Here is a 27,040-nt window from a genome sequence, read left to right as displayed (position 1 = left end):
GTAGTCCACAATGATCTCCTCAAATAGTTTCTACAAAAAATGTAGATGGAGTTTAATTAAGGGAAAAAAACCAACTAAACCAACCCAAAGCCCTAAAGTCAAAAACCTCTAGTTACCTACCTTATATTTTTGTGATTTCCCCAGTACATTAGCCAAGGAAAACATAAGGGAATGATCATTAGGTATTAATTCCAGGGCTTCTCTTCCAACTGCTTCTGCTTGAGCTAGATTGCCTAGGAGCCCAGGTAGCGGAAAAAGAGAAGGCATATTTTAACACAGCCTTATTAGTTACTTTTCATGCTGCAAGCACACGTATTTTACAAATAGCTGAATGCATAATTTTTTAGAGAAAACCAGGTATCGCACACACACACAAATGTAAAATTCCGCAGACTAAGGCAACAGATAATCTTCGTTTTCAACAGATAACACGTTCAGAAAAACAAAAAAGCAGAGATCAAAAAGTTCTGGAATTCAATCTATACTACAAACATGCTTGCACAATGATGGCATTTCAAGTAAGTATCAGAAATTCAATTTATGGGCTGGATTTCAAATGAAGTTTTAAAATCACTGAGTCAGAAGGCATTCTTATATTATTAAAGAGTGTCTGGGTAGCCAAAGAAGAGGTACAGATACTTTTAGATAAAGGCAGATAAAGGTTTAAGTTTTTCTAGACACTGAATTATTCATTAAAACATCCAAATAGACCTTTACCTGTGTTATCAAGCAATATTATCATATTGTTCCAAGCCAAACTGTGCTCTGGTTTCAGGACTGTAGCATTCCTCCATGCATTCAATGCATCTATATGGCGGTTCAAATCTGCGTACTAAAACAAAAAAAAAAATCCAGTAATTTTGCTATTACTTGCTTTACTTTCCTATCATTCACTAAAGACACTAAAGAGTTGCTAATGTCTCGCTCCTTTCTAGTAGGATTTCTTTTTATAGGCAAAAATGAATTTAAAAGGAATACTCTTGTAGTATGGAACATAAGAACTCATATACTAATTTTCCTTTTCTCTGGAAGTGAGGCTTTCTTCAAATAGGCATGTACCAATAGAATCAGGAGAAGAAACAGCATACAATTTAGAAATCTACACAAGAGAATGAGTAAATATTTAGTATTTACTAACAATAAATTACTAATTTAATATTAATATTTAGTAAATATTTTATGTACATATTTCTAAATATGATTTGAATTTTCCAGCATTCTACTAGCTAACAATATACATGTTGTATATTGTTTGTATACATCATCATGCAAATGATTGCAGAACGATCTAATATTGGGAAATGATTAAGAATACCTTTTGGAAAAAAAATAATTCAAAAATCTCTACTTTTGTTCATACTTCTTTATACGATAAAGTAGGATTATCAAAGGTTGTATGGAAGTAAGTATACCAGGAAAGCTATAGGAAAAGCTACCAAAAGTACAAAATCACCCTAAAATACCATATAAGCAAACTGGGATAACTATCAGCTTCTAACAGTACAGGAGAATTCTATAAATCTATCTATATATATACACACAGAAAGACACACAGATTCCAGTCATAGCTATCATTTATTCAAAAGCACTTACCAACCGCCCTAAATTGTAGTAACAATCTGGATATTTTTTTCTGTGTTTAATTGCTGTCCAGTAGCTTTGCTCTGCCTCTTCAAACCTTCTTAAACTGTTCTGCACTATTCCTAGATTCATCCATGCAGCAGCAAAATCAGGTCTGGGCAAATTGGGAAAAAAACACCAAGGGAGAGGACAATTAAGCATTTGAAACACAAGATCCTATTGTATCATTTTGGCTCAGCTGGTGCAAAACACTGCTTTAGCATTGGTCTAAACATACTGTATTTGTACAGCTAAGGACAGCAACTCCTCTGCTTCATGGAGCTCATTTCTTTCTTTCAGAATATTTCCAAGGTTGTTCATGGCATGCACATATTTTGGATTCAACCTAAAATTTAAAATTTAAGAGATTATTATTATGTATGGACATGTATTAATATATGCAGGTTGCTAGCTCTGCAATGCTGCAGAACATGAAAATGAATACCTAAGCATTTTCTTCACGTTAAACATGAAAGCAATTTCAGGACAGATCATTAAAGCAGTAAAATTTCTAATACCTTACAGCTTCTCTGTAGTATTTGATTGCAGCACTTTGATTTCCTTTGTCAGCCAGGTTTTTGCCAACATTGTAGTGCACCTGAAAACACAGATGGATAATCCACCAGATGCCACACAGTCAGATATTTTGTGGAACCTAGTAGCTAAAAATTCTTACTCAAAAAAGAAACAGTCAGCACTTGTGTCATTCACTGCTGGCTTTTGGTGTAGGTTGATACTTAAGATTGGATAATTCATACAATGAAGACAGTAAGACAAAAACTGAGGTATAGATTAGCTAACCTATTCCAGCTATTTAAAAGACATTAATCACTTCCTAGTTTTATAAATAAGGTCACCAAACCTTTCACAAGGCACTTTGTATGGAGACTTCCTGCCTTAATTTCGTTTATTTGCTAGGTAAGAGAAAGTTTGACTCAAATCAAATGTATTATAGCAAAAGAAACACTACAGCAATGTGTGAAACTGTTTTCATTATACCATAAACTAGAAGAGACTCAAAAATTCACAAAAAAACCCAAACAAAAGGTAACAGACAGGCACAATTATTGTCTAATGATAAAAATGCATCAAAGAGCATCTCTGAAATAATATGTATAGCAACATGTTGAAGTTAAAAACTGAAGAATGAAGGAAAGATCTAGAGCTTTTAGTCTACAGGGAGAAGATGTATCATCCTAATTTATGGCAAGAGTAAATAGGAATAAATATATTTCAGGAAAAATCTGAGTTGGAAGACATCTCAAATCCCACTTTAAGATAAATCCCAGAAGACTATGTTACCTGGTTGAAAAGTACTGTGAGTACTGACTCTTGAAAAGAGATTTCTCAGCACCCAGATCAGGACTCATTATTTAGATTACTTTAGTATTTGAAATCAAATTGTATACAGTTCATCTAAAACAAACACATACAGTAATTTCCCCCAAACTTTGATAATCTAATTTCAAAACACTATACAGGAAAAACAACAGATTGAAGTCAAAAAAGATAGGTTTGTAATGCACTTATATAAGCCTAATTCACCTTCTACATTAAAAAAAGGATTTTATGTGATGTGTCCATTAACTGAAAAATCCTAATTGCAGTTGGCACAGAATCTGGGACCTATTGATCCAGCACACATGATTGCTGGAGCCTAGTTTTTATGGTATTTAATTGTTGAACTTCATCTCTATTTGATTATAACTATGCAGTTACATACCATCAACAAATGAAGTTAAGGACATTTTCCATGCTTTCTCAAAAGGGAGAAAAAGTATTTCCACTGGCTTTAAGGAGAGCAAAGATGCTATAAAGCTTACTAAGCATGCACAGAAGCAGCTCCTCACACTGTATGATATAATTTAGCACACAAATTCAGCATCCCATAAAAGCAGTTCTAACACAGATTCCACAAAGAAAAAAATCCTGGCCCTTTCCTGTACATTCATAAAAATGTGACAAGGCCCATGGCAAAGGAGCAACAGAATGGTACACTTACATCAGGAAATAACCAAAGATCTATTGACAGTGTCAAAAAATACAAAAAGATAGAGCAGCATTTTCCCAGGAGTCATTAAAGTAAAATGAAGTACCCTGAAAGATGTTTCTTAGGACTGAATTCTATTTATGTATCTCTTCCAGAAATTTTTCAGAACACTAACATTCTTACCAAATTGGATTGCTCTGATTATATATGTTGAAGTTCACACATTCAAAATTTACCCAGATAAAAGATAAATTGTGGCAACACAGAAGAAATATTTAAAGATTTCACTGAATACTGGATGTTAGCCCTTGAAGTACATAACTTTACACTTCAGTATCAGCAAACAAAATTATATTTAACTTGATTCAATTTCATTCTTTATGAAGCTTTACAAAATGGAATTTGACTAAAGACCAGGACAGAACAGATGAGAAAAATCTTGGTGTACACACTCAGCCTTTCACATGTCAGCTATCTTGTGTTAGGAAACAGCACTTCACTTTCTATTTTTCACAGTTTTTTTAAAACATGTAGTATCTTCACATCCATTTTTTTCCCCAGAAGTACCAGCAGCAAGAATATTCTTCTTATGTAAACAGAATTGTACAGTATGAAGAAAACTGAGAGATATAAATTCTTTCAAGTCAAAACATCAAATGAAGTATTAAGTGCACACATACATTTTGTGAACTGAACTAAAAAGATGTAGTATATTAAAACTGATAGCACAACTATTTAAATAAACTATTAGCATTTTCAATGGTACATTTCTTCTGTCCTCAGCTATAGCTCCTGTGTGAAAGGAAATTATGTTTCTATACAATACCCCCCAAAAATTACCTTGTGTGGGTAAGTTTGCTAATTTCCCTTCAAGTGAAATTGTAGGTTTAGTTCCTCTCAATATGGCAGTGACAAGGAAGGGAAAAGGAAAAAAACCAGAAACATACCAGAAGAAGTGCCCAGCCTCCAAGAAATAAATAAATATCCAATGACAAATCACCAGCTCTGCAATGGGTTATAAGATGCAGTAACATCCTGCTCTTAAGAACAGGACCAGCAAAGGGTTTCCAGGCACATACAGTCATCTGAGAGGTGCAGGTTACTTCTGCCATCCAGCTGTGTCTCTCACTTCAGTGGCCACGACAGAGATGCCAAGGTCAGCCTTGAGCTCACTCAAAGCAGGCCTGCAGTAGCCACCTGCAGGCTGCTGAGCACCAGGCTGGGACTTTCCTGCACAACACCGGGACACAAGTGATGCTTTCTATGCACCAGTGTGGGAAGAGTATCTTCTTTAACAATGAGGGGCCAGTGAGTTGTTTAAAATTTCATCTCTAGAGGTGTGGTTCTTCTGTTTTTGACAGATATTGTGCATGCCAGACTGGGAGGGAAGATTATCCTTTCCTGGTTAAACATTTAAGAGTCCTTCATTATTAAATGATTAAATATTAACTGCAAATGACGTATTACATTATACTCAGATGATCCTTTATCAATCTTAAACAGGCAATTACTTTACAGTAATAGCTCTAAAAGGAGCATTTCTCAGGGATGCATAACAACACAGTATTCTCTAAAATCTAAGAGATCAGGTAAAAATACCCTAGGGTAGAACCTACCCTCTCTCAACAGGCATGTTGAGTTAACATTAAGTTAACACAGCCATGGCACCAGAGCCTAGCCACGGAATAGGCTCTATATATTTGTCTGTCCAATACCTCAATCAGCCTAAGAAACCAGGATAAAAAAGAAAAAGCACTGTATATTATTCTGTGCCAGATATACTTTATACTTGAACTCTTATTTAAATGTTAAGTTTAAACAAGAAGAAAAAAAACCATTTTCCTCTACAAAAATGAAACTATTGCCAGACTCATTTTTTTGCCTTTGTTTTCCCTCAGAGCAGAACAGGAAGAAATTGAAATGTAATATCTTCTAGGAGGTACATCCCCTCAGTTGGAGCATTACTGTTATCACCAATTTTACTCTCTCTTCCTAGCTGCTTATAATCTCTTTCTCAGTGAATATGAACATTTGCTGAAAAGGATGAAAGCAAAGCACAGATGTCAAAATTTCTCCAGGAACATGCAGATGCCTCCGTTCAATGCCAGCTCTTGTCATCAGTCTTCTCTTTCTTCTACTACTAAAATTCTGTTTTCTAAATAATAATAAAACAAAGCTTTTTTGATATTCACGTCTTGTTTGTGTATCTAATGTTGTCTAAAGCTTCTTCGGCATGAATGTACACACAAAAAATTGACATCTAAAATGGTGGCAAAGCACTGCAAACAGCCCATATAAACAGAGCCCACATCACTTAAGTTAGATTCATTAGAAAATAATCCCCTTTTAATATATAGTGTAAAGAAAAAAATCTCAATATCTAAAGGAAATGCCCTCTAGATCAGCTTCCTTAAGGATCAAAGATCATATCCTCAGGCAGCTTTAAATGTTCTGTAACAAAGAAGTTTTACAGGACCTTTTAAGAAAGTGTAGAAACCAATCTCACAGCCTTATTGTACCTTTTCAGTGCTAGCATTGCTCATCTCTGACAAATTTTTATCTATAATGACTGCAGTTTGCATAAAGCATAAATTTTCAAGTTACTTACTCTGGTATGTCAAGGCAGACAGAAACATTATGTTGGGAGTGTTTTAACTTCCTTGCTTATTATTGCAGAAAAGTTGCTACCGAAATGGCTTTTCAAAAATTATGTCTAATAATTTTGACCCTTTAAAAAAACCAGTAGCAAGGAGAATGTAGAGATTACATACAAAATAACAACAATTTACAATCATTTAGATTCAGTTATTTCAAATCTAGGAAAAGAAAAATGCTGGCTATTTCCCACATAGGTAACGATGTAACTGCAATTATTTATTCAGATAATCAATGAGAGGAAGTCATCCAGGAATAAAGACCATCTCTGAATTCTTAACTGCTATGGCTTTTCTAAAAGCTGAGAAAAAAGAACTCTGTTCTTCCAACAGTGCAAACATTTCCAACAGCAAAAAAAAAGGCAGCAAGATGAGCATTTTTGGGAATAATCTTTAAAATTAAAAGAAAGAATGTATAATGACTTCAAAAGGTGAGGAGCAATCCAGCAATGTCTAGAAATAGTGATCAGCAGTAGGACAGGGCCAAAATTCTAATCTTATGTATTCACATCTACTCAGGTTGTCAGGACTTCTTTTATCATCAGTGGAGAGAAAGACAGAAATCTAGGATACAGTCCTTCTGACTTATGTCCCTCATTTAGTCCAAGGTGAGGAACCACATGCTAAAAGAAACAGCTCCTTCTCACCAGGAGAAGAATCCAATCCATACAGTATGAAAAAATGTGGTAGGAAAAATGGAATCAATACACAGGCACCTCCTGTTCAGCTAAGGAAAATACTGCCAAATGTATTAAAAATGTGTACTGTTTCAGTCTAATGACCTTTGAAACCAACCTGAGTGCAGGGCCACACAAGTTCAGATGTGTGACATGCTCCTGGACATGTTTAACCAAGATCTGTAACATACTTGTTTCTCCCTCTTAAAAAACCCTACCCACCCAACCAATATGTATAATTTATATAAATGTATATATATATATATACACACACACATACATGCATACATATATACACATACATTTTAAAAATATTTTAAATAAATTTAAAAATATTCAAAACATTTTAAAATCTGTATTTGGAACATTTTCAGAGGTCAAAATATTTGTAGCTTCATTATGATACCTGATTATTTCCAATAAATTTTAAAGTCACCGGGTAACATTTATTAAAGTTGATCTTAAATGTCATCCTCTTGAACCAGATGTGTCACCACTCAAGACACCAGATTCACTACTGTGCCAATCTCATTTAATGCAGTTTCCCCATTTTTATATAAAGATATGTTTAAAGAAATGAGTCTTGAAATTATACAAGGAAGTGCAGTTAGTTCTTGTTATTTAGAATTAGGGTAAGTTTACTCTGTACTTCCCACACAGACAATTTGAAATTGAAAAGAGCTGTATGACAAAACATGAGCAGCTTTTTCTGCTACTGAGGATTTGAGATCCTGCTACATAATGGAAGTAAAGCATGACCACATTACACATATTTAATATGTTCCAAGAACAACAAGAAAAAGCTATTATCTATGTACCATTCTTTGGTCTCCATCAGCCTCCCACTGAAATAAACGGGTCACTGAAAGGAAGTCCTGTGGAGTCATTTTTAAAGGAAGCCTGCAATTTCAGGACAACTGAAGATCAGAACAAAACCTGGTTCAAATTTTTACATTTATCTTTGTCAAAATTAAATAAATATAGATGTGTTAATAAAGAAAACAAGAGATAGGCTCTCATACATGGACTCCCTAACGTTCCTACTTAGAAAAGTTCCCTACTAATGTGATTTCAAAGTTACATCCTAAAGCAAAATTGGAATGTGAGCCTACAATCCTTTCCCTGTTCACATCTCCATGCTTTCCACTTGCACAAGCTGTCACCAGCAGAAATACAGCTCAGGCATATCTACAGTGCCCAGTGTTGACAAACACAAGCTCATTTTGCCTGTACATTCACTGGCTTTAAAGCAGCTGCATTAGTTCAGTAGCTTGTGCACAGCTTATCGGCTCAAGCGCAGTACTGTGGGAGCACAGCTACACAGCTTCCCAGCCAGCCATGGCTGGAGTCCAAGGAGCTCGGAGCACAGGCAAAGAGTGTGGATCTGTCTGAAGCACTCTTACCATGGCAGATGGATGGAGTTACACACAAAGAAAACAGATTGCATTTGCTCCATTTTTAGTAGCTGCTTGTCATCCAGAAGACAAGATACACTGAGGTCATCATTAAGAAGAAGATGGTCGCCTACCACTGCCACACAACAAAATGCAGCAGCTCTTTCCTATGTATTAAAATCTCAGACTACTGAAAGACGCCACCATGTTGTAAATATTTGCCATAAATGTTTTTTACAGCTCACTGTTGCATATTTGTATTCCAGTAAATGCTAAGTTTATCATTCTCTTTGTCAAGTTGAGCATTCAGAAGTTGATTTTTAAACCCTGTGTCTTGATTGGTATTTTCTACATACCACTCTAGATTGCAGGAATCTAATCTTTTAAAACATCAATGTATTTTTATTGACAAGCTGCACATTCCCACTCCCAGCCTTTTCAAAGAGTCTCCTTACTAAAATTCAGACAACATCAGTGGTATGCTCCAACAGGTCACACTCTTGGCTGGCAAAGGACTGCTGTCACTGTTACAGCAGGTAACCTCTGCTGGAGGCTGGAGTCAGTTTCCAGTGCTGAACACTGCTGCTCGGCTCAGTGAAACATCCTATCCAGTCCCACCATCTTACTTGTTCCCTCACTAAGCCTGCAGGGAAAATTGCAGCTTTCCTCAGTGCCCATGGCTGAAGAGTCTAGCCCGCTCAGCTGCTGTAAAAAAGCAGAAGTGGGAGCAAAATTTTACTCCCACATCCCACAATTGCACTGATGATATGCTGCTTTGTCCCTCAGCTGTGCTGGCTTTATATACCACTGGAAGGTACACAGAAAGGATTCTAAAAACAGCACAGACATTTTTCAGTTGAATACATTGCTACAGCTTACTAACCTTGTTTTGATATTTTTGTTGCAATAACTTGCAATTATATACACAATTCTTCTAGATTTTATTAGCAGTACATCCAATTTGACTTGATGCCTTTCTTGAAGTGCATTCTCCCCTCTCCCTCACCTCCCCACTCCCAAGTTCTGAATTACAATATTGTAATTTGCACTTTCTGGTATTTTGACTATGCTACCACTGTAATTTAGATGTCTGACATGTCAATGTCATCTCTGAACCGAGCAAGACTGTGAATAACACTGTAGCACAATATATTAACTATGCATAACACCTCCTTGACCCCAAATTTCAAAACACTTACAGAAAAAAAGAGGAAAGATTAGAAGTCCATGAGTGACTTACTTTTGCATTCAGAGGGCACACAGACAATGCACTCCTAAAAAGCTGTTCTTCTGACCTCCACTGGCTGCTGCGGAGCGCACAGCGCGTAACGTTTATCAACAAGATTCCAAGTACTGCCACTGCAAGAATTTTCTTAAGGAAAGAGAGCCAGATTAAGAAACAAATCATGCAATTGAACAGCTTCATCATGAACAAGTTTACTGATTATTTTGATGGTACCTTTTTCTTGGCTTGCTTACTCAAGAGGCTAAACCCGTATGTAAAGAGAATACAATATCCAATACTGGGGAGGTAGATGACTCTCTCTGCAACAACAAATCCTACTCGGAAGAAGAGATTACTTGCAGGAAGAAAAGGGATAATAAGAAATCCAAGTCCCAGTGTAAGGATTCTGCAAACAAGAAACAGATTCTTAGATTAACTAAAAATTTTAACAAAAATATCTTTTCCACTTAACATATAAACTTTATTTAAACATTGTAGAAGGATGTGCATATAGAACAGGGCATTTAAACACAGCCTTTGAGAGCCAATAAGATCAAATTTTCGTGAGGCATTTTAAAAATCATTGCTATAATTTCCAGAAAAACAATATTCATGCTTCCAGGCCAGAAAATAGCCCCATTACATAATAATAACATAACTCCTATTTAAAATACACAGGCAGGAAAAGTAATAGTAAAAGCTACATGTCTATTTTTGGACCTAGTAAGACAGCAATGGGGGAAAAACATAAGTCACTGTTAAAGAAGAAACTTAGGTGCACATTCAACCGAGAGGGTGGTTTTTCTCCTAACAAACAAATCAATAGTAGAATCCATTGTGGTTAACCACTTGGAAGTTAGTAATCTACTCTCTTTCTACAGACAGACACACACTTTTTGAGAGCAGTATGCCTTCCTTTTCTTAGGCACCAATGCTGGCATCCTCAGCTGTTTATGGACTATACAGACCTCAGACAAAAAAGTCTAGGTACATCACTTTTATAGAGCTGACCTAAGGGAAAAAGAACCTCAGGTCCATGTCAGGTATTTCTTACAAAGGCCATGGGCATGGTAATTTTCTATTGTAATTTATTACAAATTAACCTCTATGCTGTAAGGTAGATGCATCCTCCTGGTCTTTTCTCATCCCCATAAAGTTCTAGGCCTTCATTATACTTTTTGTCTTCACTTTTTACTAAAAAACTGTTTAGCAATAAAGGCTTAGCGAGTGAATTTTTACTAGAAAGTAAATGACATGACTTGCAGCAAGAGTTCCGCCCCCTCCCCGGAATTATTTATCTGTACAAATAAGTATGGGAACAGCAGAAAGGCAGGTGGGTGCACTGCTGATATTTGAAGGGATGAGAAGAGAAGAATTAGAAAAGATTTTGCACTCTGAACAATAGAATTACCTGTGCTGGTGATAACAGGAAGACTGCAGAAAATGTGGGCCCTCTCTGGAAGCAAATGGGAAGCCTGGCTACCCAGGACATGAAGAATGCCGAGATATTCAATAACTGCCTTGTCTCAGACTTCACCAGCAAGTGCTCCAACCACACTGCTCAAGTCACATAAGGCAGAGACTGGGAGAATGAAGAACTGCCTGCTGTAGGAAAAGGTCAGGTTCAAGAACATCTAAGGCACACAGCTCCCTGGGATCTGGTAAGGTGCACTTGCAGATCCCAAGGGAACTGATGGATGAAGTAGTTAAGATAGTGCTGAACTCCTACCCATCATACTTATGAAGTCATGACAGTCTGCTGAAATTCACATGGACTAGAAAAGGGGAGACATAACCTTCATGTTCTGAATAGGGAAAAAGGCAGACTCAGGAAACTAGATCAGTAGGTCACCTCTGTGCCTGGCAAGATCATGGAGCAGATTCTTCTGGAAAATATGCTAAGGCATCTGGAAAATAAGGAGATGACTGGTGAAAGCCAATCTGGCTTCACTAAGGCAAAAATGTGCCTGACAAATTTTATAGCCCTCTACAACAGCATTGATGGATAAAGGAAGAGCAAGTGATACCATCTACCCAGACCCGTGCAAAGCATTTAACACTGTCCAGCATGACAACATCTCCAAACTGGAGACGTGGATGCGACAGCTGGACCTCTTGGTGCTAAGGAAGTGGCTGGATGGTTGCACACAGAGTTGCAGTCAATGGCTCAGTGTCCAGAGTCCAGTGACAGGTGGTGTTCCCCAAGGGCTGGTGTTGGGTCTGGCACTGTTTAACATCTTTGTCGGTGACATGGACGGTGGGACTGAGCATGCCCTCAGCAGGTTTGTCCACAACACCCAGATTTGCACTGCAGTCAACACAGGAGGGAAGGGATGCCATACAGGGGCTCCTGGATAGGATAGGTGGGCTGATGCAAACCTCATGAAATCCAAGTGCAAGGTCTGGTACTTGGGTCAGGGCAATCCCAAGAACAAAAATAGGCTAGACAGAAATGGCATGAGAGCAGTTCTGTGAAGAAGGACTAGGGGGTGTTCAGTGATGAGAAGCTGAACATGACCCAGCAATGTGCACCTGCAGTGCAGAAAGCCAACCATATCCTGGCCTGCATTACAATAGCATGGCCAGCAGGGCGAGGGAGGTGATCCTGCCCCTCTACTCTGCTCTGGTGAGATCCCAGCTGGAGTGCTGCATCCAGCTCTGGGGCCCCCAAGATAGAGTGGACATGGACCTGTTACAGTGAGCCCAGAGGTGTACCACAAAGATGAGGAGAGGTCTGGAGCACAGCTCCTGTGAGAGGGATGAGAGAGTTGGAGTTGTGTATCCTGGAGAAGAGAAGGCTCCAGGGAGACCTTCTAGCAATCTTCCAGTACCTAAAGGGGGCGACAAGAGAGCTGGAGATGGGCTTCTCAAAAGGACACATAGTGATAGTGTCCCATTCCTGGAAATGTTCAAGGCCAGGATAAACAGAGCTCTGAGAAACCTGGTCTCATGAAAGGTGTCCCTGCCTGTGGCATGGGGACTGGAACCACCTGACCTTTAAGGTCTCTTCCAACTCAAACCACTCTGTGATTGAGCAGTTGAAAAATTTTAAGGAACTGAGAAATTAAATCTACATAAAATCCATGGGAACAGAACCTGCAAAGTTAAACAGAAGCCCTTATTGGGAAAGAACAGTTTACAATAAATTTTTTAGTGCTTTTTCTTAAAGCACAAACTGTTTTCTGAATACATACTAGGGACCAAGCATATTACTTTTTAACTTTATGACCATGGGCAGTATTCCTACCTGCTTTCAAAGCACATCTCCCATCTTTCATTATTAGGAGAAAATTAAAGGAAATGATGACTTGTAAGAAGTAAGGGCAACAACAAATATAATTTCCTACTGTGTTCTGAGCACATATTACTTTTTACCACCTACAGTGTTAAGGACCTCAGAATACCATTTAAGAAGAAAAAATAAAGCAGCCATCCATGCCTCCTCCTCCAACTCTGTTTCCTACTAGATGGTATACAGTGATGGACCCAAATTGGGATAAAACTGTAATGACAGCTATAAATATTTATTTGAACTGCATTTGCTAGACACTGGTTCCACTGAATTGTTAAAATTATCAGTAGTGGATTTAACAAAATAACACTGTACTCAAGTTGGCCAGGCATTTAAAATTCATCACTGTCTCTTACCTTCTCTTATGGCTGTCTTCTGAGCATAGAGCTTGGCATATCAGACCAATTAGGCAGAACCAAAGTGCTGCTAGTGCAATTATCCTCCAGTCGCTGACGGATTTAATGAGGGGTATGCAGCCCATTGACCAATCAAAACACAGCCACCAGGGACACAACAGCAACCATGCATTCAGTGAATAGTAGTAATTATAGTTTATAGCCTGTCAGTCAAAGAGAAAACAAACATTTATTTGATACTAAACTTGAGGGGGGGGAGGGAGGCAACTTTAGTCCTTCTCTCCTCCCTCATTTCCCTCATAGCACAATAAAGAGGCCATGAATACTGCTAGACTACAACTATTTACATGTCCATTACTATTACAGCTGTGAAATTAATTTTTAAGTTTCTTTTAAACATAGCTAGGTGGCTCTCTAGTTCAGAGCAGGAAAATGCAATTCTGTGCTGTCCAAGCAATATTCATACATAAAAAGAACAATCTCGTACAACAGGAGAAAACATCAAAAGACATCACCCACTGCCTTCACCTTTCTTTCTCCATCTCCAGAAAGATCCTTAGTGACACCAGAGGTATATGGCCAAAACATACTCCAAATACACCAGACTAGAACTTTCTGCTATTTTCTTTATTGTGAAAGAAGATGAAAAGTCAAGCACAGTATGTGGAAAAAGAATGAAAATCAGAAAAAGCTAATTTCTTGCATGCATGGGAAAAATACTGAGTAAATGGAAAAGTACTTCAATATGTACAGTGCATGCTAAATTGAATGCAAGGAATATACACTGTATACTGTTTAAAAAAAATAAAATTGCAGAGAGTCATCACAGCAGCACAAGTGAAGGCAACTCATCAAACATATCTATAAACTTAAAAACTGCCCACTTTATTGTTTCCTAGAAACACAGGAAACTCAATTTCATGACAAAGACAAATGCTCTGAGCTGGCCAGAAAAAAAGCAACTTCATTACTTACTCTTACAAACAGACTGTCAGCAAATGAAGCTGGGTTGTCTACTTCGGTGAAAGCTGGTGGCCCTGTGCCCATAATCCTCCAGCGGATATAAAGTATAGCGGCCCCTCCACACATCAAAAGAGTTATCCTGAAAAGCAGCCCCTTCCTCAACAGTCCAGCATTCTACAGGAAAGAAAGAAAGAAAAAAAACCCACCTCATATAGAAACAGTATTTGTTCTCTTACCCAACACATTCACATCTTTCTCACCTCTGTCTCAGAAAGAAAAAGCTATTCCCGTGCATTTTTGCTATTAGAGTTGACATTTTAATTGGAAAGTATTTTTTGAAACATTTTAATTTCCTTCTCAATCAGTAAACAAAACTTGTTAGTTCAAGGAGACTCTCTTCTACAAATCCACTGTAATTCTATAGCTGATGCAGTTTTACATGGCAATCAATTTCTGACAGGGAATTTGAGCAGAACACAGCCTTTAGTATACAGCCTATAAAAATAATTTATCTTTTCTTTCGAAAATGGAAGATGATTACTTTGGGGACTTTGTTTTAAATAGCAATTTCCAGCTGTCTGCTTGTCATGGAAAATTTTTGTCCACTTTAGAGGTAAATTGCAGGTATATAGCAAGAAAATGGCACAGTTAGGAAGTGGGAGGAATTAGAAACCAAATTAAAATTTTCACACCCAAAAACATGATTAAAAAGCTCATGACAGGCAGGCACCCAAATCACTTACTTCAGGGTAAATTACTCAAGATCAGAAAAAGCATAAAATTGTGTTTGATATACATTAACTCAGTTGGTTTACATCATGAATTTTATAATATACATTTCTGGGTGCAAAGAAGCAAACTCATAAAACATAAAGAAGTGATGGTGTAGACACTAAGTCTGACAGATTTTTGTATCTTTTTCTCCATAATGTACAGCACTTTCTGCACACATCATTTTCATAAATTAAAAAATAAAAACCAAACCCAAATCAAAAAACAAACCAGTGTACCAAACCTGTAGAGATTCTTCAAGCTTCACCAGTGGAGACTGGAAACAGAATCATCAGTAAGTATAACAATACACCAGTCAAAGCTTTACTATGGCACAATAATTATTGTTACCTCTTAGTAGAATATGCTCTTAGCGAGGACTAGCATAGTTGCTTAGGGTATCAATATCAGCTATGTCTGAAGTTTTAAAAAAAAAAGTAAGCTTTCTGAACAAAGACAGACATCAGTGCACTGGCTGAAGATACTTTTTTTCTAAAAGGATCTAAAACTTAAATTAAAAAAGAATTTTCAGATAGTTTTTTAGTATTTGTAATTGACAACGGAGTCATGATATAATATTTAGTTGAATACCTAAGGGTAAAGCAATCTGTAATTTTGATTTTACATAAGCTAGCCTTTGTGCTCAACTGCTTCAAACCTGGACATCTCAGTAAGCAAAGTTACTACAAGGCGGATTTAGGAATGGTTTTCCTACAAAATAGATTTTGGAGAAAACTGTCCTATGAAAAAGCCACATATAGTGAAAACTTACAACTGCTTTATGAAACATTAATAACAAAATCTCTTATCCCAGGGCTTCATTTCATTTAATGAAGTACATGCAGTTTCTTAAAGGCCAGATTTCACAATTGCCACAAAATCTCTCAGTAGGCAGAATGTGAAAGTGGACAAGTGTTATTGTATCCTCTCTGATTTAGAACTAACTGAAATCTAGAATGAAAATGAAACTTTTCTCAATCAAGAAGAAGAAAAAATGTTCTTACTTGAAGAGTTTTTGGGATCTGCCTTTCAACAAAGCAAAACAATCTTAGATATGCTTCCTTGAAAAGAGCAGAACAGATTTTTGCAGGTAGCAGGAGCTAAAATTAATTACTTCTACCAAAAGAATAAAAGGGAAAAGGCACATCTGATGTTTTCTGCACTGAGACAGAACCATTTAAAAGTTCTTCTTCTAAACAGCAGCATCACGCTCTGAGCTCTTCATGCTTAAAGAATAATCCTCCAAAAAGGTTTGACTCTGACATTTCCTGGAATCATAGAATCGTTTGAGCTGGGAGGGATGCCAAAGGGGTATCTTTTGCTAGATCAGTTTGCTCAAAGCCCTGTCAAGTCTGGCCCAGAACTCTTCCAGGGGTGGGGTATCCACAACTTGTCTGGGTAACCTGTTCCAGTGCCTCACCACCCTCATTGTAAAGAATTTATTACTGGTCAAACACTGGAACAGGCTTCCTAGAGAGGTGGTCTCCCTGGAGCCTTCTCTTCTTCCCTCCAGAAGGCATTAGACTAGTCAGGCACAATCTGCCCTTGGTGAAGCTGTGTTGGCTGTCTCCAGTCACCTCCCTGTCATTCATATGTTTTGACACAACTTCCAGGAGGATCTGTTCCATGATCTTACCAGGCACTGACGTGAGGCTGACTGGACACCTATTCCTGAGGTTCTACTTATTACCGTTTGTTTCCAGCACTTAATTCGGCACTTAGCTCTGCTTTAGATCCCTACAGCTCTAGATGCTTCCCTTGTCACATTCTAGTTAACATTAGTCTCTTTAGACAGCAAAACTCCCCAGCTGTTTGCTGCCTGAAACACTCCTGTAGTCCTCATTTAGTCCTCCTTGGTCAAATCTATTATTTCAGTTCTAGAGAACCTGCTTCCCCTGATTTCCCCTGCAGCTCCTCATTTCACTCCTTGCAAAGGAATTTAAAAGTCCCACAGGACTTGTGCCACTCAGGAATATTAGTGAGACTCCTCTGCAGTGAAAATACTGACTGAGGCAAAGTACAAGGAATATTCTTTTGCCGTGTTGAATGTTGATGAGAATCTTAGCTGCTCAACAGCAGTGGTGCTCTAGTAGGCTGTAGGTCTGTTTGGCTGTTATCCATCATCGATCTGAGGCCGATTGTTTCTGTTATTTGCTTGCCAGTGCTAATACTAGGTGCCAGACTCCACTTGAGACAATACCAGATAAAGTCACATCAATGAAAGTCAAAAAAATCAATCCTTAGCAACTATCAGTGCTTACATAAATTTTTCTTTTAAACTCCTTTAACATAATACATCCTTTAACATAATATATTTTTAATGTACTTGTCTAACTATGTCACTGAGAATCTGAATAAATCTGTCCCTCACTTTATTCTGACCAAACCAAGTACCAATACATTTCAGGTGTATAGTTACTGACCTTGGAGAACTTGTTGCATCAAGCAGTCAACTGCTCCATACAACATTTTTAACATCCTGTTGAGAAAATTGTGGGAGAGATTTCCCTATCCAATGCAATTCTAACAATACCCCATTACTACTCATGTTGCTGCAGAGCTGTCATAGCACATTGCCTTACTAGACTGACTACCAACACCTTTTTTGAATGGTTGGTTTGGAGTTTTTTTCCCTAATTGTCAACAACAACAAAACTGTCAGAAGCTGAATCTTTGTCTTTTAGGACATAACTGTCTGAATAGCCAGAATGAAGATAATCTGTAAGAATGAACAAAACATCTAGGGACTCACCTCCAATGACTTATCCTTATACAGTAACTTCCGAATGAGCTCCAAAAGATTTATCTTGTTAATCACCAGTGCATCAAACACTGCATTCAAACCCTAAGGAACCAAGAGAAAAATAACAGCATAAGATGAAGGAGCTAACCACAAATACTTGCTTTTAAATGCATCTTGAATTGTACTTCTACAATGACTTACTGTACATCTTAATTCTGATTCCAAACAAGTAGAGAGATACATTGGTAGTAATGATGGCAAAATGGTAAATAGAGCTCAGATGAGTAGAAAACCATTTTACTGTAATGGGAATTCAGCTACATGGAATAACCCTTCAGGGAATACCATGTACCAGCAAGCTAGATAACATATGCATGGTCACAACAGAATTCTGCTCTCCATCCTCTTCCCTAAATGCTCTGCAGTGTAAATGAAGCTGTCAAAAGTCAAGTCTTCTATCAGTAAGGTGGAATTTCTTTAAAACTTCTACTTATTTTTTGTTCTATGGTATCCTTGGACTTCCAGGTTTCAGAAATACTGTTTTTAAAGGGTACAGACAAAGGCTTAGAAAGATTTAACAGAGGTATCAGATTTGCTTTTCTTGCAATTACAGCAATATACACAGTGCAAGTTGCTGGGTGGGGAAAAAAAAAAAAAAAAGGAATTCTATATGACATCAGCCACTACACATAAAACTAGAGCATACTCAGTGCTTTGCAGGACTACACTTACACATAACTACCTCCAAGCAGGCAAAATATATAAATGTGTCCAGGGGTAATTGTATTGAGGTTACCAGCAAAATCAAGCCTTAGTATTTCTACTTCAAAGTTTTAGCATATCACCATGATAATTCTTGAGAATTTATTCTATATTCTAATAATTTCAGAAATTACCTCGCTGTTCTAAAGAATAAATAGAAAAAAAACCAAAACAGTAAAACTAGTTCCAGGTGAAGCAAAGAGCTGGTTTCTCAAGAATTGCATTCAAAAACAAGAGCAACAAAAGTGAAACTAATGCTCATGAAAGTGAAACCTTTAAACTTTGCAAAACTATATGCAACCTGCTTACAAAAGTTCAAGTGAAAAGCTCTAACAGATTGGCAAAGATACAGTTAAGACATGTTATCTACTAGAATACTGCTTTTTGTCAACATTAGCTAGTTTTCTGAACAGAATAAAAAGTTGTGCATGTCATTTGCTGTGGAGAAGATTAATTTCTGTAGACTCTACAACTACGTCTGACAGATGTTGAGGTCAAAATTCACTTAATAAGAAAATTCTTACCAGTATTGTAATTCCTTGTTCTTTGCACAGCATGGCTATTGCACCTAGGACAACACTCACCAGCACCCAGAATACAGAAAACGTATGTCCTTCCTTATCTGTCAAAATAAAGAATGTCATGTCTTTAGGCATTTTATACATTTAAAGGTAAATTAAATTATGAATTTAAAAAATAAAGAGCATTTATTATCACAGTCTTTTCTAACAGTCAAGATCCAGATACAAAGACTTAAAAAGCATAGAGCACCTCCTGCAATATGCTGGCATTTGTCCCTTTATTGAGGTAATTTTCTGGTTTTGGAGACATTAGAAATCTCCCTATTTGCTCAATGTTTTAGCCAGATTAATTAGAATGGCAGAAGCTCCACATAATTTTCACAATTTGTCATCTTCAAAGGTTAATTCCCAATATTTAGAGGCATTTATCATCCTTATCTAGAGCCCTATCATTACTGGCCCCTCTCTTCCAAGCTATCATAAGAACAAGAAATTCTTTATAATAGTTACTCATGAAGTGTCACACACACAAGCTGTTTTAACTGCAGCCTAGTCTACAAAGGCACAATGAACTGCTTCTCCAGGGCTGCTGCATTCAGCAAGTACCTCATGTCATTTTATTATCACTGCAATAGAATGCTATGGAGCTCAAAAATGTCAGCAGCTGAGCAGAAGCAGCTAGTCCTTGCACTCGGGAAGCAGTTTTACAGCAGGGTGAGGAACTCTGGGGTTAAGAGATCAAGAGCAACTACAGCTTCTACTCAAAGAAAAATTCTTTAAAGACTGTACCATGTAGCTGATTTTGGGTACTACAAGCAGGCATATCTGAGATTAATACAACAATAAACCCTACTTCAGCTAAGGTACTATCACACGCAGAATACACGGGTACTTCACATGAAAACATATCTGTCACAACCTCTACTCCATGGGTGCAAGCAACAGAGGGAAGCACTCTGCTCATTCAGAGGCAGTTGCTTGATTCAAGTAACAGGGGCTCTACAGGCATCACAAGAATCAATCTTTGACTTGGCATGTGAAAAAACAAAGTTGAACTCTGCATTCATTGACTGAATCCCTTTCCTACTTCCCTTGATCTCTAGAACAGTTCTCCTCTACTGCTAATGCAGGTTTGACCCTCACTGCTTGAAGAGAACTGCAATAATGGTCTATGGAAAGGGGAAATGGCAAGATTAAGATTAGTTTCATCAGAAATAGGCACCTACACCTAAGCTACTACACTAGGCTTCCTTTATAACTAGCCATGAGAAGAGGACACCTTTAGGGATTAAGTTATCTAATTAAATGCAGCTGAACACCTTTCAGAGAAGTAACTCTGCCCTAATGATACAGGGAAACCAGTACATTACTTGAAAAGTTGTTGGGGTCAGATACAAATCATAACCATACGTGTGAAAAGGATCTGCTGACATTGGCCTCTTCTTTAATTTTGAACCAGGATACTTCTTTTGTAGCAGAGAGCTCCAAACTTTTAATACAAATATGTCAAAGAACAGGTTTTGAGGTTACTTCTATCATTCCTTTCTTACCTAAGACTTCTAAAGCTTCAGCAGAGTGAATACTAAGATGTTTGAGACTCATTCTTGCAATACACATAGAGGACATTTGATCCTTCTCCCTCCACTCCAAATTATGTCTCCAGAGGTGAGGTAAGACTTAGCATTAGAGGTGCAAATGTTATAAAGATAAAAGAAAACCTTCTTTTAGGAAAGAAGTCATACACATCTGAATAATGCCAAAACAAAGCAAAAAAATACAAAATACGTAATGACTGAAGAGATATTGGAAGTAGAAAAATTAAAATGCAAAAGGGAAACTCCAGCCCACATCAATTATACAGAAGAACAGCTGAGGGTTGCAACTCATGGAGGAAAGAACTTCACCATTTGTTCTATGAGTATTGCTAAGACAGAAAGAGTTCTGTCTAAATACGCCCCTTCAAGGAGCTCTTCAACTTTTCAGACTTTGCAGTACAACAGACTGTTCAGCTAGTTCTTGAAAACCAGTTTGGTTTTCATTTGTTTGATTTTGGTTTTGGTTTTTTTTGTTTAATGTAGGAATCAACTAGCACAGAGAATCCAAGGGTAGAAGGCAAAGTAATTGACTGTTCACAAAATGACAACCATCCTTAGTAAGCGTAAAAAGGAAAATAGTGAAGACAGTCAATGGACTTTACTGTGTTTATGGAAGTAGACTTTCTTCCATTGAGAGATTTCTTCTTCTCAGAATCTAATTCTAGTGGAAAGGAGTTAGGACAACTAAGCACTTCACAGAGAAGCAGTATTCAGTACACAAATACAAATTATCTTAACACAGAAGATAGTGGGAAGTATATATAGTAAGAGACCAGCTGGCAATTCACAAATGCTTTGATGATTCAAAATATAAGAGTAATAGTAAAAAGGGCACTAGGTGAACTCATCACGTACAAGTGTAATAGCAGCACATTCATACAGAAAAACAAACACAGAAAGGTCACATCACAAAATGAGAAAATGTAAATTTTGTATGTTTGTAAATGTAAAGAACAAAACCCCACAATTCCATAGATATATTAGTAAGAAGATTAGTGAGGAAGGAGTCAATATTCATTGAGAAATAAAATGGACAATGCCAAGAGAACAGAAATGTTCTGTGCCCTTTTAGTTAATTTTTTCCCAAAAAGGTCAGATGCAATCAGATGGCAAGTACAGCATCAGCAGAAAGGGAGGAAGAACAAAAGCAAAAATAATGAACTACAAGACATGGAATTCTTAGAGAAGTTCACGATTGGTTACATTCACCTCAACAAGTCCTGTACAAGCCAAAGTAACCTCAACTGTTACCTCTGAGAAATCATGAAAAATACATGAGAATCCAGGAGTTTGAAATAAAATAAAACAATGCCTACATGTCTACTTTTGAAAAGGAACAAAAATATGAAAGGATAGACTACAGACACAAACCTAAGCTGACTGGTCAAAAATCACTACACCGACATAAAATATTTTCTAGATGACACTTTAAACATAAAAAAAATATGATCAATTTTTTTTCAAATATTTTAGTCATTTATATAGAACTAAATATATCTTTTGACTTGGACAGAAAAAAATAAAAATCTTCCTGCTAAAAGGGAATCTGTAAACATCCTATACCTTGACTTTGGGAAGGCATAAGATTATCACTGGAAGCAGTGTGAAATATGCCACAAAAAAATACGGGCTGCATGAAGTTGCTATAGAATGGGTACAAATAACAGCTGGAAAACTACAGCAAAATACTAGCTTGCTGTGAAATAAAGATAATATTCTGTACTGGATTCTTCCTTTGTCCTTACACCATTTGGATGATGGAATAAGAAATATGCTCATTAAGACCAGAAGTGCTGCCAGGCTGCAGTGGCCTGGAAGCATACAAAGGAGAAGTCAGAATTCCATTGACAAACTGGGAAAAACATGTTATCATATAATAGTTTGGTTTGGAAGGGACCTTATGGGTCATCTGATTCCAAGCCCCCTGCCATGGGCAGGGACACCTTCCACTAGACCAGGTTGTTCAGAGCCCCATTCAATCTGGCCTGGAGAATGGTCTAGCCAAATAAAAGAAAACTGAAGCCATTCAACAGGCACATGCTCAAAGTTGTGCATAAACAAGTTTGTCTTCTTGTGAATGTCCCAAGTTTCAGATGCAAGAAATGTCTCAGCTTGCCCAGCAAAGTCAAGCTTAAGCATGGACTTGCAAAGATGATAAAAGCACACAGCAAAAGAGAAATAATGAAGGTCTCAAAAACTGAGCATCAAAGACCTGGACTTCAGTAAGGCCTCATAACAGTCTCCCATCAGAGAAGCTGTTGCTGAACAGGCTGGATGAGGAGACAGTGAGGTGAGGTGGACCGAAAACTATCTGAACGGCTTGTCCAGATAGTGGTGGTCAGTTGCACAAAGTCTAATTGAAGGCCAGTGCACTTAGGGGTCAATACTGGGTCCAGTCCTATTCAACATCTTCATTAACTTGAATTGACTTGAATGATGGGGAAGAGGGCACATTTGTTGAGAGCACCAAGCAGGGAGGAGCGACCAATACACCAGAGGGTTGTGCTGCCACACAGAAGGACCTTGTCAGGCTGGAAAAATGATCTGCCAGGAACCCCACATGATTTAATGAGGGCAGCTGCAAAATCCTGCAGTAAAGCCTCCTGGACAGCTGGCTCTAGGTGACCCTGTGTGGGTAGGTCAGCTCAGGTGACCTCAAGGCCACTCCAACCACTCCACGATTCTGTAAACAAGATCTCCTCCTGAAAAGCACAATTTCTATTCCTTAGTTTTCTTTTGCAAGCTCAAAAACTCAACAGTTATACAAAGAATTGTAATATTATCAAAATTGACCAGTGATTAAACTTCAAGGAGAAAGAATCTGAATTACGAAACATTTTATTTCATGCTTGTTCCTGAGTCAATATGCACAACACCCTTCCATCCCCACCATCCCCTGCCTCAACTGCAGAAATCTCAGTAAACTAGGCTGGCAAAATAGATACAAAAGACCATCATTCAGCAATGCCTTCAATTTTATCTTTTTTTTTTTTTTAACACTGATTTGAAATTGTAAAGCGCTGCACAAGTGCTTATTATGAGATATACATGTGCCAACAGAAGTAATCAGTCTAACAAAGCACATTCCCCTAATATGGCGCTGTTTCCCACCAGAAAAATCCTGTGTCAGAAAACGAAACCGATCTTTCATTGGCACCTGTGCCTGGTTGAAACTGGTACGCCATATTGTGAGTGGGCATTTTGCCACTAACAGATGGACAAAACTGTGAGCATGCCAAAGAAATAGAGTCCTTGCTTATTTTTTTTTAAAGCTGGAAGAATACAGTGTTTCTACACAAACCCAAAAAGCGTTGCTCAGATGGTCCCTCTTTAGGAGTACATGAAGCTTCCTTTCCAAAGTTGAGGGGGTTCAATAAAATACCAAGGTAAACCATAAATAAGCCATGAGAGCTCCTCCATTTAGACTGCTAGACTTGAGTAGAAGCATTTCTAGGGCAAGGATGCATACACAAAGTGTTTTATAGTGCAGAATTGACTGATCCTAAATTTGTGAGCAACACATTGACAGTGCACTTAAACACTAATTCTATTTCAAGAGACCTTATTTTCTGGTGTCCTAAACCCACAGGTCCATGAAAACAAACTCCTTTGAAGTGAAGGATATGAAGAAAATGCTACATTTGAACTACCAAGCTTAGTTTTATTGTAAAGCAAAACTAACAATATCCACAGCAATTACTACCAATTCAGACACTTAAGCTTTCAGCATTTCCTTCTTCAAACCCAGCTGAGCAACTTAAGAGTCAGCCAGGTGACAGCTTGGAGCAGTTTAAGGAGTCAACCATCTTCACGTGAAACACAGCAACTGATTCTGTGACAGCACCTACTCCCCTGAAGGTTGAAGCAAAGCAAGTCACATTGAGCTCCTGCAGGAAGTTTTATTTTTTAACAGAAATATATAAACACTCATATATTCCATTAATGTGCCTTGTCTGTGGGGATGGCATCTCTCAACTAAACTGCTACAAATACTCTTCTAACCAAGCTCTAAGATTTCCCTGCTCTTGAATTGTTAAGCAAAGAGGGAAGAATTAGCTAGTCTTAAAAGATCCCATAAGAATCCACTGTCAGAATTAAGTTAAGCCCAAGATCTCCTTGTCTGTCTCCAAATGTACATACCACTGCAGCTCAGTTCAGTATTTCACTTAATAATGATATTACAGTCAGAAATGCCATTCCTAAACATATCCAGCAATTCAAACTCATTACCTAGAGACCACACTGAAGGAAGCATCTGTCCCCTGAATTACAACATCTTGGACAAGTGAAAGTTAGCATTAATTCTACCAGAAAAAAGGTCATTGTGTTTCCTCAGCCAACTAAAACCAAAAAATTATTAGGTTTTTAACTTGCAACTATTCCCTCCCAATGTGTTCAAATATGAACAATAGGGCACACAGTTGAAAAATCAGGGCCCACATGTTTAACAACAGTAAATACCTCTTGACCAATTGCACAATAGCTAATGAATTCCCCATATCTTAACAATGATCTCTGTCACACAGGAGACTTAAATGTTTCCAATCTGTAAGAAAACTTCCATAATATAAACCTGCAATATTCACAAAACTCATCGCTACTTTGCGTGTTTTATTAAATTAGCAGGGAACTAGTAGATGATTAATTGACATCTACACAGAACAAAGCAGAAACACACAACCAGAACAAAGTAATTTTTAGATGTCATAGCATACGAGCAAAGAGTTGATGTCGTATTTGATATCTACACCAATATTATTCACATGGATCAAGTCATGAACTCCTTATTTTATGTTACTCAGAGATCACCAGTGCAGATGGCAAATACATGCAACTGGATCACTGTCAAAACTGAAGACAAAGGAAGGCAAAAACGAACACTACAGCAGTTTTAAATTGCCTTATGAATTCCCAGAGAAGCTGCATTAAAATTCAACAAAGTTAATAACCCACAATTCCCTTCAGAACATACCTAAACAGTTGTCAGCTCTTGCTGTCTCCAAAGCCTATGCAGTGGATTTGTCCCCACAGTTGTGTTTAAAATAGCAGGACAGAATGAGAACAACAGATTAGTTCCTTGCAATTATAAATGTTATCCTTTCAAAGATGCTAACTTCAAAAACGGTATACTGGGAAAAGTAACAGAATTGTAGAACTTCAGTAAGATATAATTATAGCCTACAAAATTAAATGCCTATACTTAAAAAAAAAAAAAAAAAAGCTTCAGATTCTGGCTAAAAGAAACTGTCTACCCAAAAATCCACTGAAACCACAAATAAATCAGATAAACAAGCTTCAGTATATCTTGAGCTTTACAAAAACAATTATTTTCCATTGGATGTTTTCCAGCCTGACACTGATATTTTTCTGATCTCCTGACTGTTTTCACTATTACATTTACTTTCCCCATAGTGCTTCCAAATCTTCCTCAGACATTTTATGAGTTTCTACTCCCACGCAAAAAAAATTATAAATCTTTATATTAATTTTCTCAAGTGAAAATAAGTCTCTCACACATGACTTTTGACCCCTTTTCTTTAAGGAATGACAATTCATTATCTGTCTAAACTATTGAAACATTAACAGATTTTTTTAATTCAGTCATACACAAATTTCACATCACCTCGTTGCAAGAATAGGCAGGTTCTTTATTAAAAACTTAGATAATCTGTCTGATAAATAGCACTGGGATGACCTGGTAGCCAAACAATGTATGTTACTGACCCAACCATATCAGTAGCATCACAGTAGGCTTTTCAGTGTTTGTTTTACTCTGATGCTCACTTTAAAGTTCATGAAATAAAAACAAACTGCCATCAAACATGTTTTGGTAACCATATTCAAAAGACAATACAAATGCAGTCCACAAATCTTGATGGTCTTAATAGTTGTACACTCTTTTAAGTGCTCCAAAAGAGTTACACCACAGTGCATCTATTTGTAACGATTAAACAACAACAACAAAAAAATCAACTTTTGATAAGTCCTCCCCTACTCTTTGTAAAAATGTGGTGAGCTAAGCTCTATATAAATGTGACAGCTAAATCCAGGAACAAAGACATGCAGTTGACCTACAGTTTAGGGCCATGCTTGTCTTTAATATACAAAAAGTCCAGCAGACAAAAGAAAAAAGGATGTTAGAACAATCTGGTACAATCCACTTTTGTGTAGGATCACCAAAAAGCATATCTATTTGATTAGGAACATAAACCTATACAGAAGAGTTTTTGGTTGTTTTCTCCTCTTTCTCACAAATGAAGTTTATTTGACAAAGATAAATTACCCTCTTGGCATCTAGAAAATGATGTAATAACAGCTGTTAACTTGCTCTAGAACTAGCAACATGCATTGGCAGTTTCACAGACATTTTGGATCTTGAGGATCTGACATCAGAAGGACAACCTTCTAAGAGAAAAAAAAGTACTTTTTCTTTGCTGCTTAGGAGATGCTGTCTAAGTCTGCTTTTTAAATTATATG

General features: G+C 37.4%; 1 protein-coding gene across 2 annotated transcripts in view; it reads right to left on the bottom strand.

Annotated features, from left to right (window-relative positions):
* TMTC4 (transmembrane O-mannosyltransferase targeting cadherins 4) overlaps positions 1-27,040 on the bottom strand; it is a 53,573-nt gene that overhangs the window by 10,298 nt on the left and 16,235 nt on the right. Inside the window, exons 6-16 of one of the 2 annotated variants that reach the window (XM_086880802.1) lie at positions 18,972-19,069; positions 17,695-17,787; positions 14,184-14,345; positions 13,209-13,411; positions 9,795-9,966; positions 9,576-9,707; positions 2,139-2,218; positions 1,859-1,966; positions 1,594-1,735; positions 718-832; positions 121-233 (exon numbers count right to left, since the gene is read on the bottom strand). In XM_086880802.1, coding sequence (XP_086736928.1) covers positions 121-233; positions 718-832; positions 1,594-1,735; positions 1,859-1,966; positions 2,139-2,218; positions 9,576-9,707; positions 9,795-9,966; positions 13,209-13,411; positions 14,184-14,345; positions 17,695-17,787; positions 18,972-19,069 — 1,418 coding nt within the window. The remainder of the gene's footprint in view (positions 1-120; positions 234-717; positions 833-1,593; positions 1,736-1,858; positions 1,967-2,138; positions 2,219-9,575; positions 9,708-9,794; positions 9,967-13,208; positions 13,412-14,183; positions 14,346-17,694; positions 17,788-18,971; positions 19,070-27,040) is intronic. The other variant, XM_086880803.1, reaches the window with a different exon arrangement.

Source organism: Cyanistes caeruleus, chromosome 3 (genome assembly GCF_971803275.1).
Source record: "Cyanistes caeruleus chromosome 3, bCyaCae1.hap1.1, whole genome shotgun sequence".
Taxonomy (NCBI): Eukaryota; Metazoa; Chordata; class Aves; order Passeriformes; family Paridae; genus Cyanistes; species Cyanistes caeruleus.
Note: the sequence above shows the minus strand (reverse complement) of the source record. Positions and strands in the feature narration are given on the sequence as shown.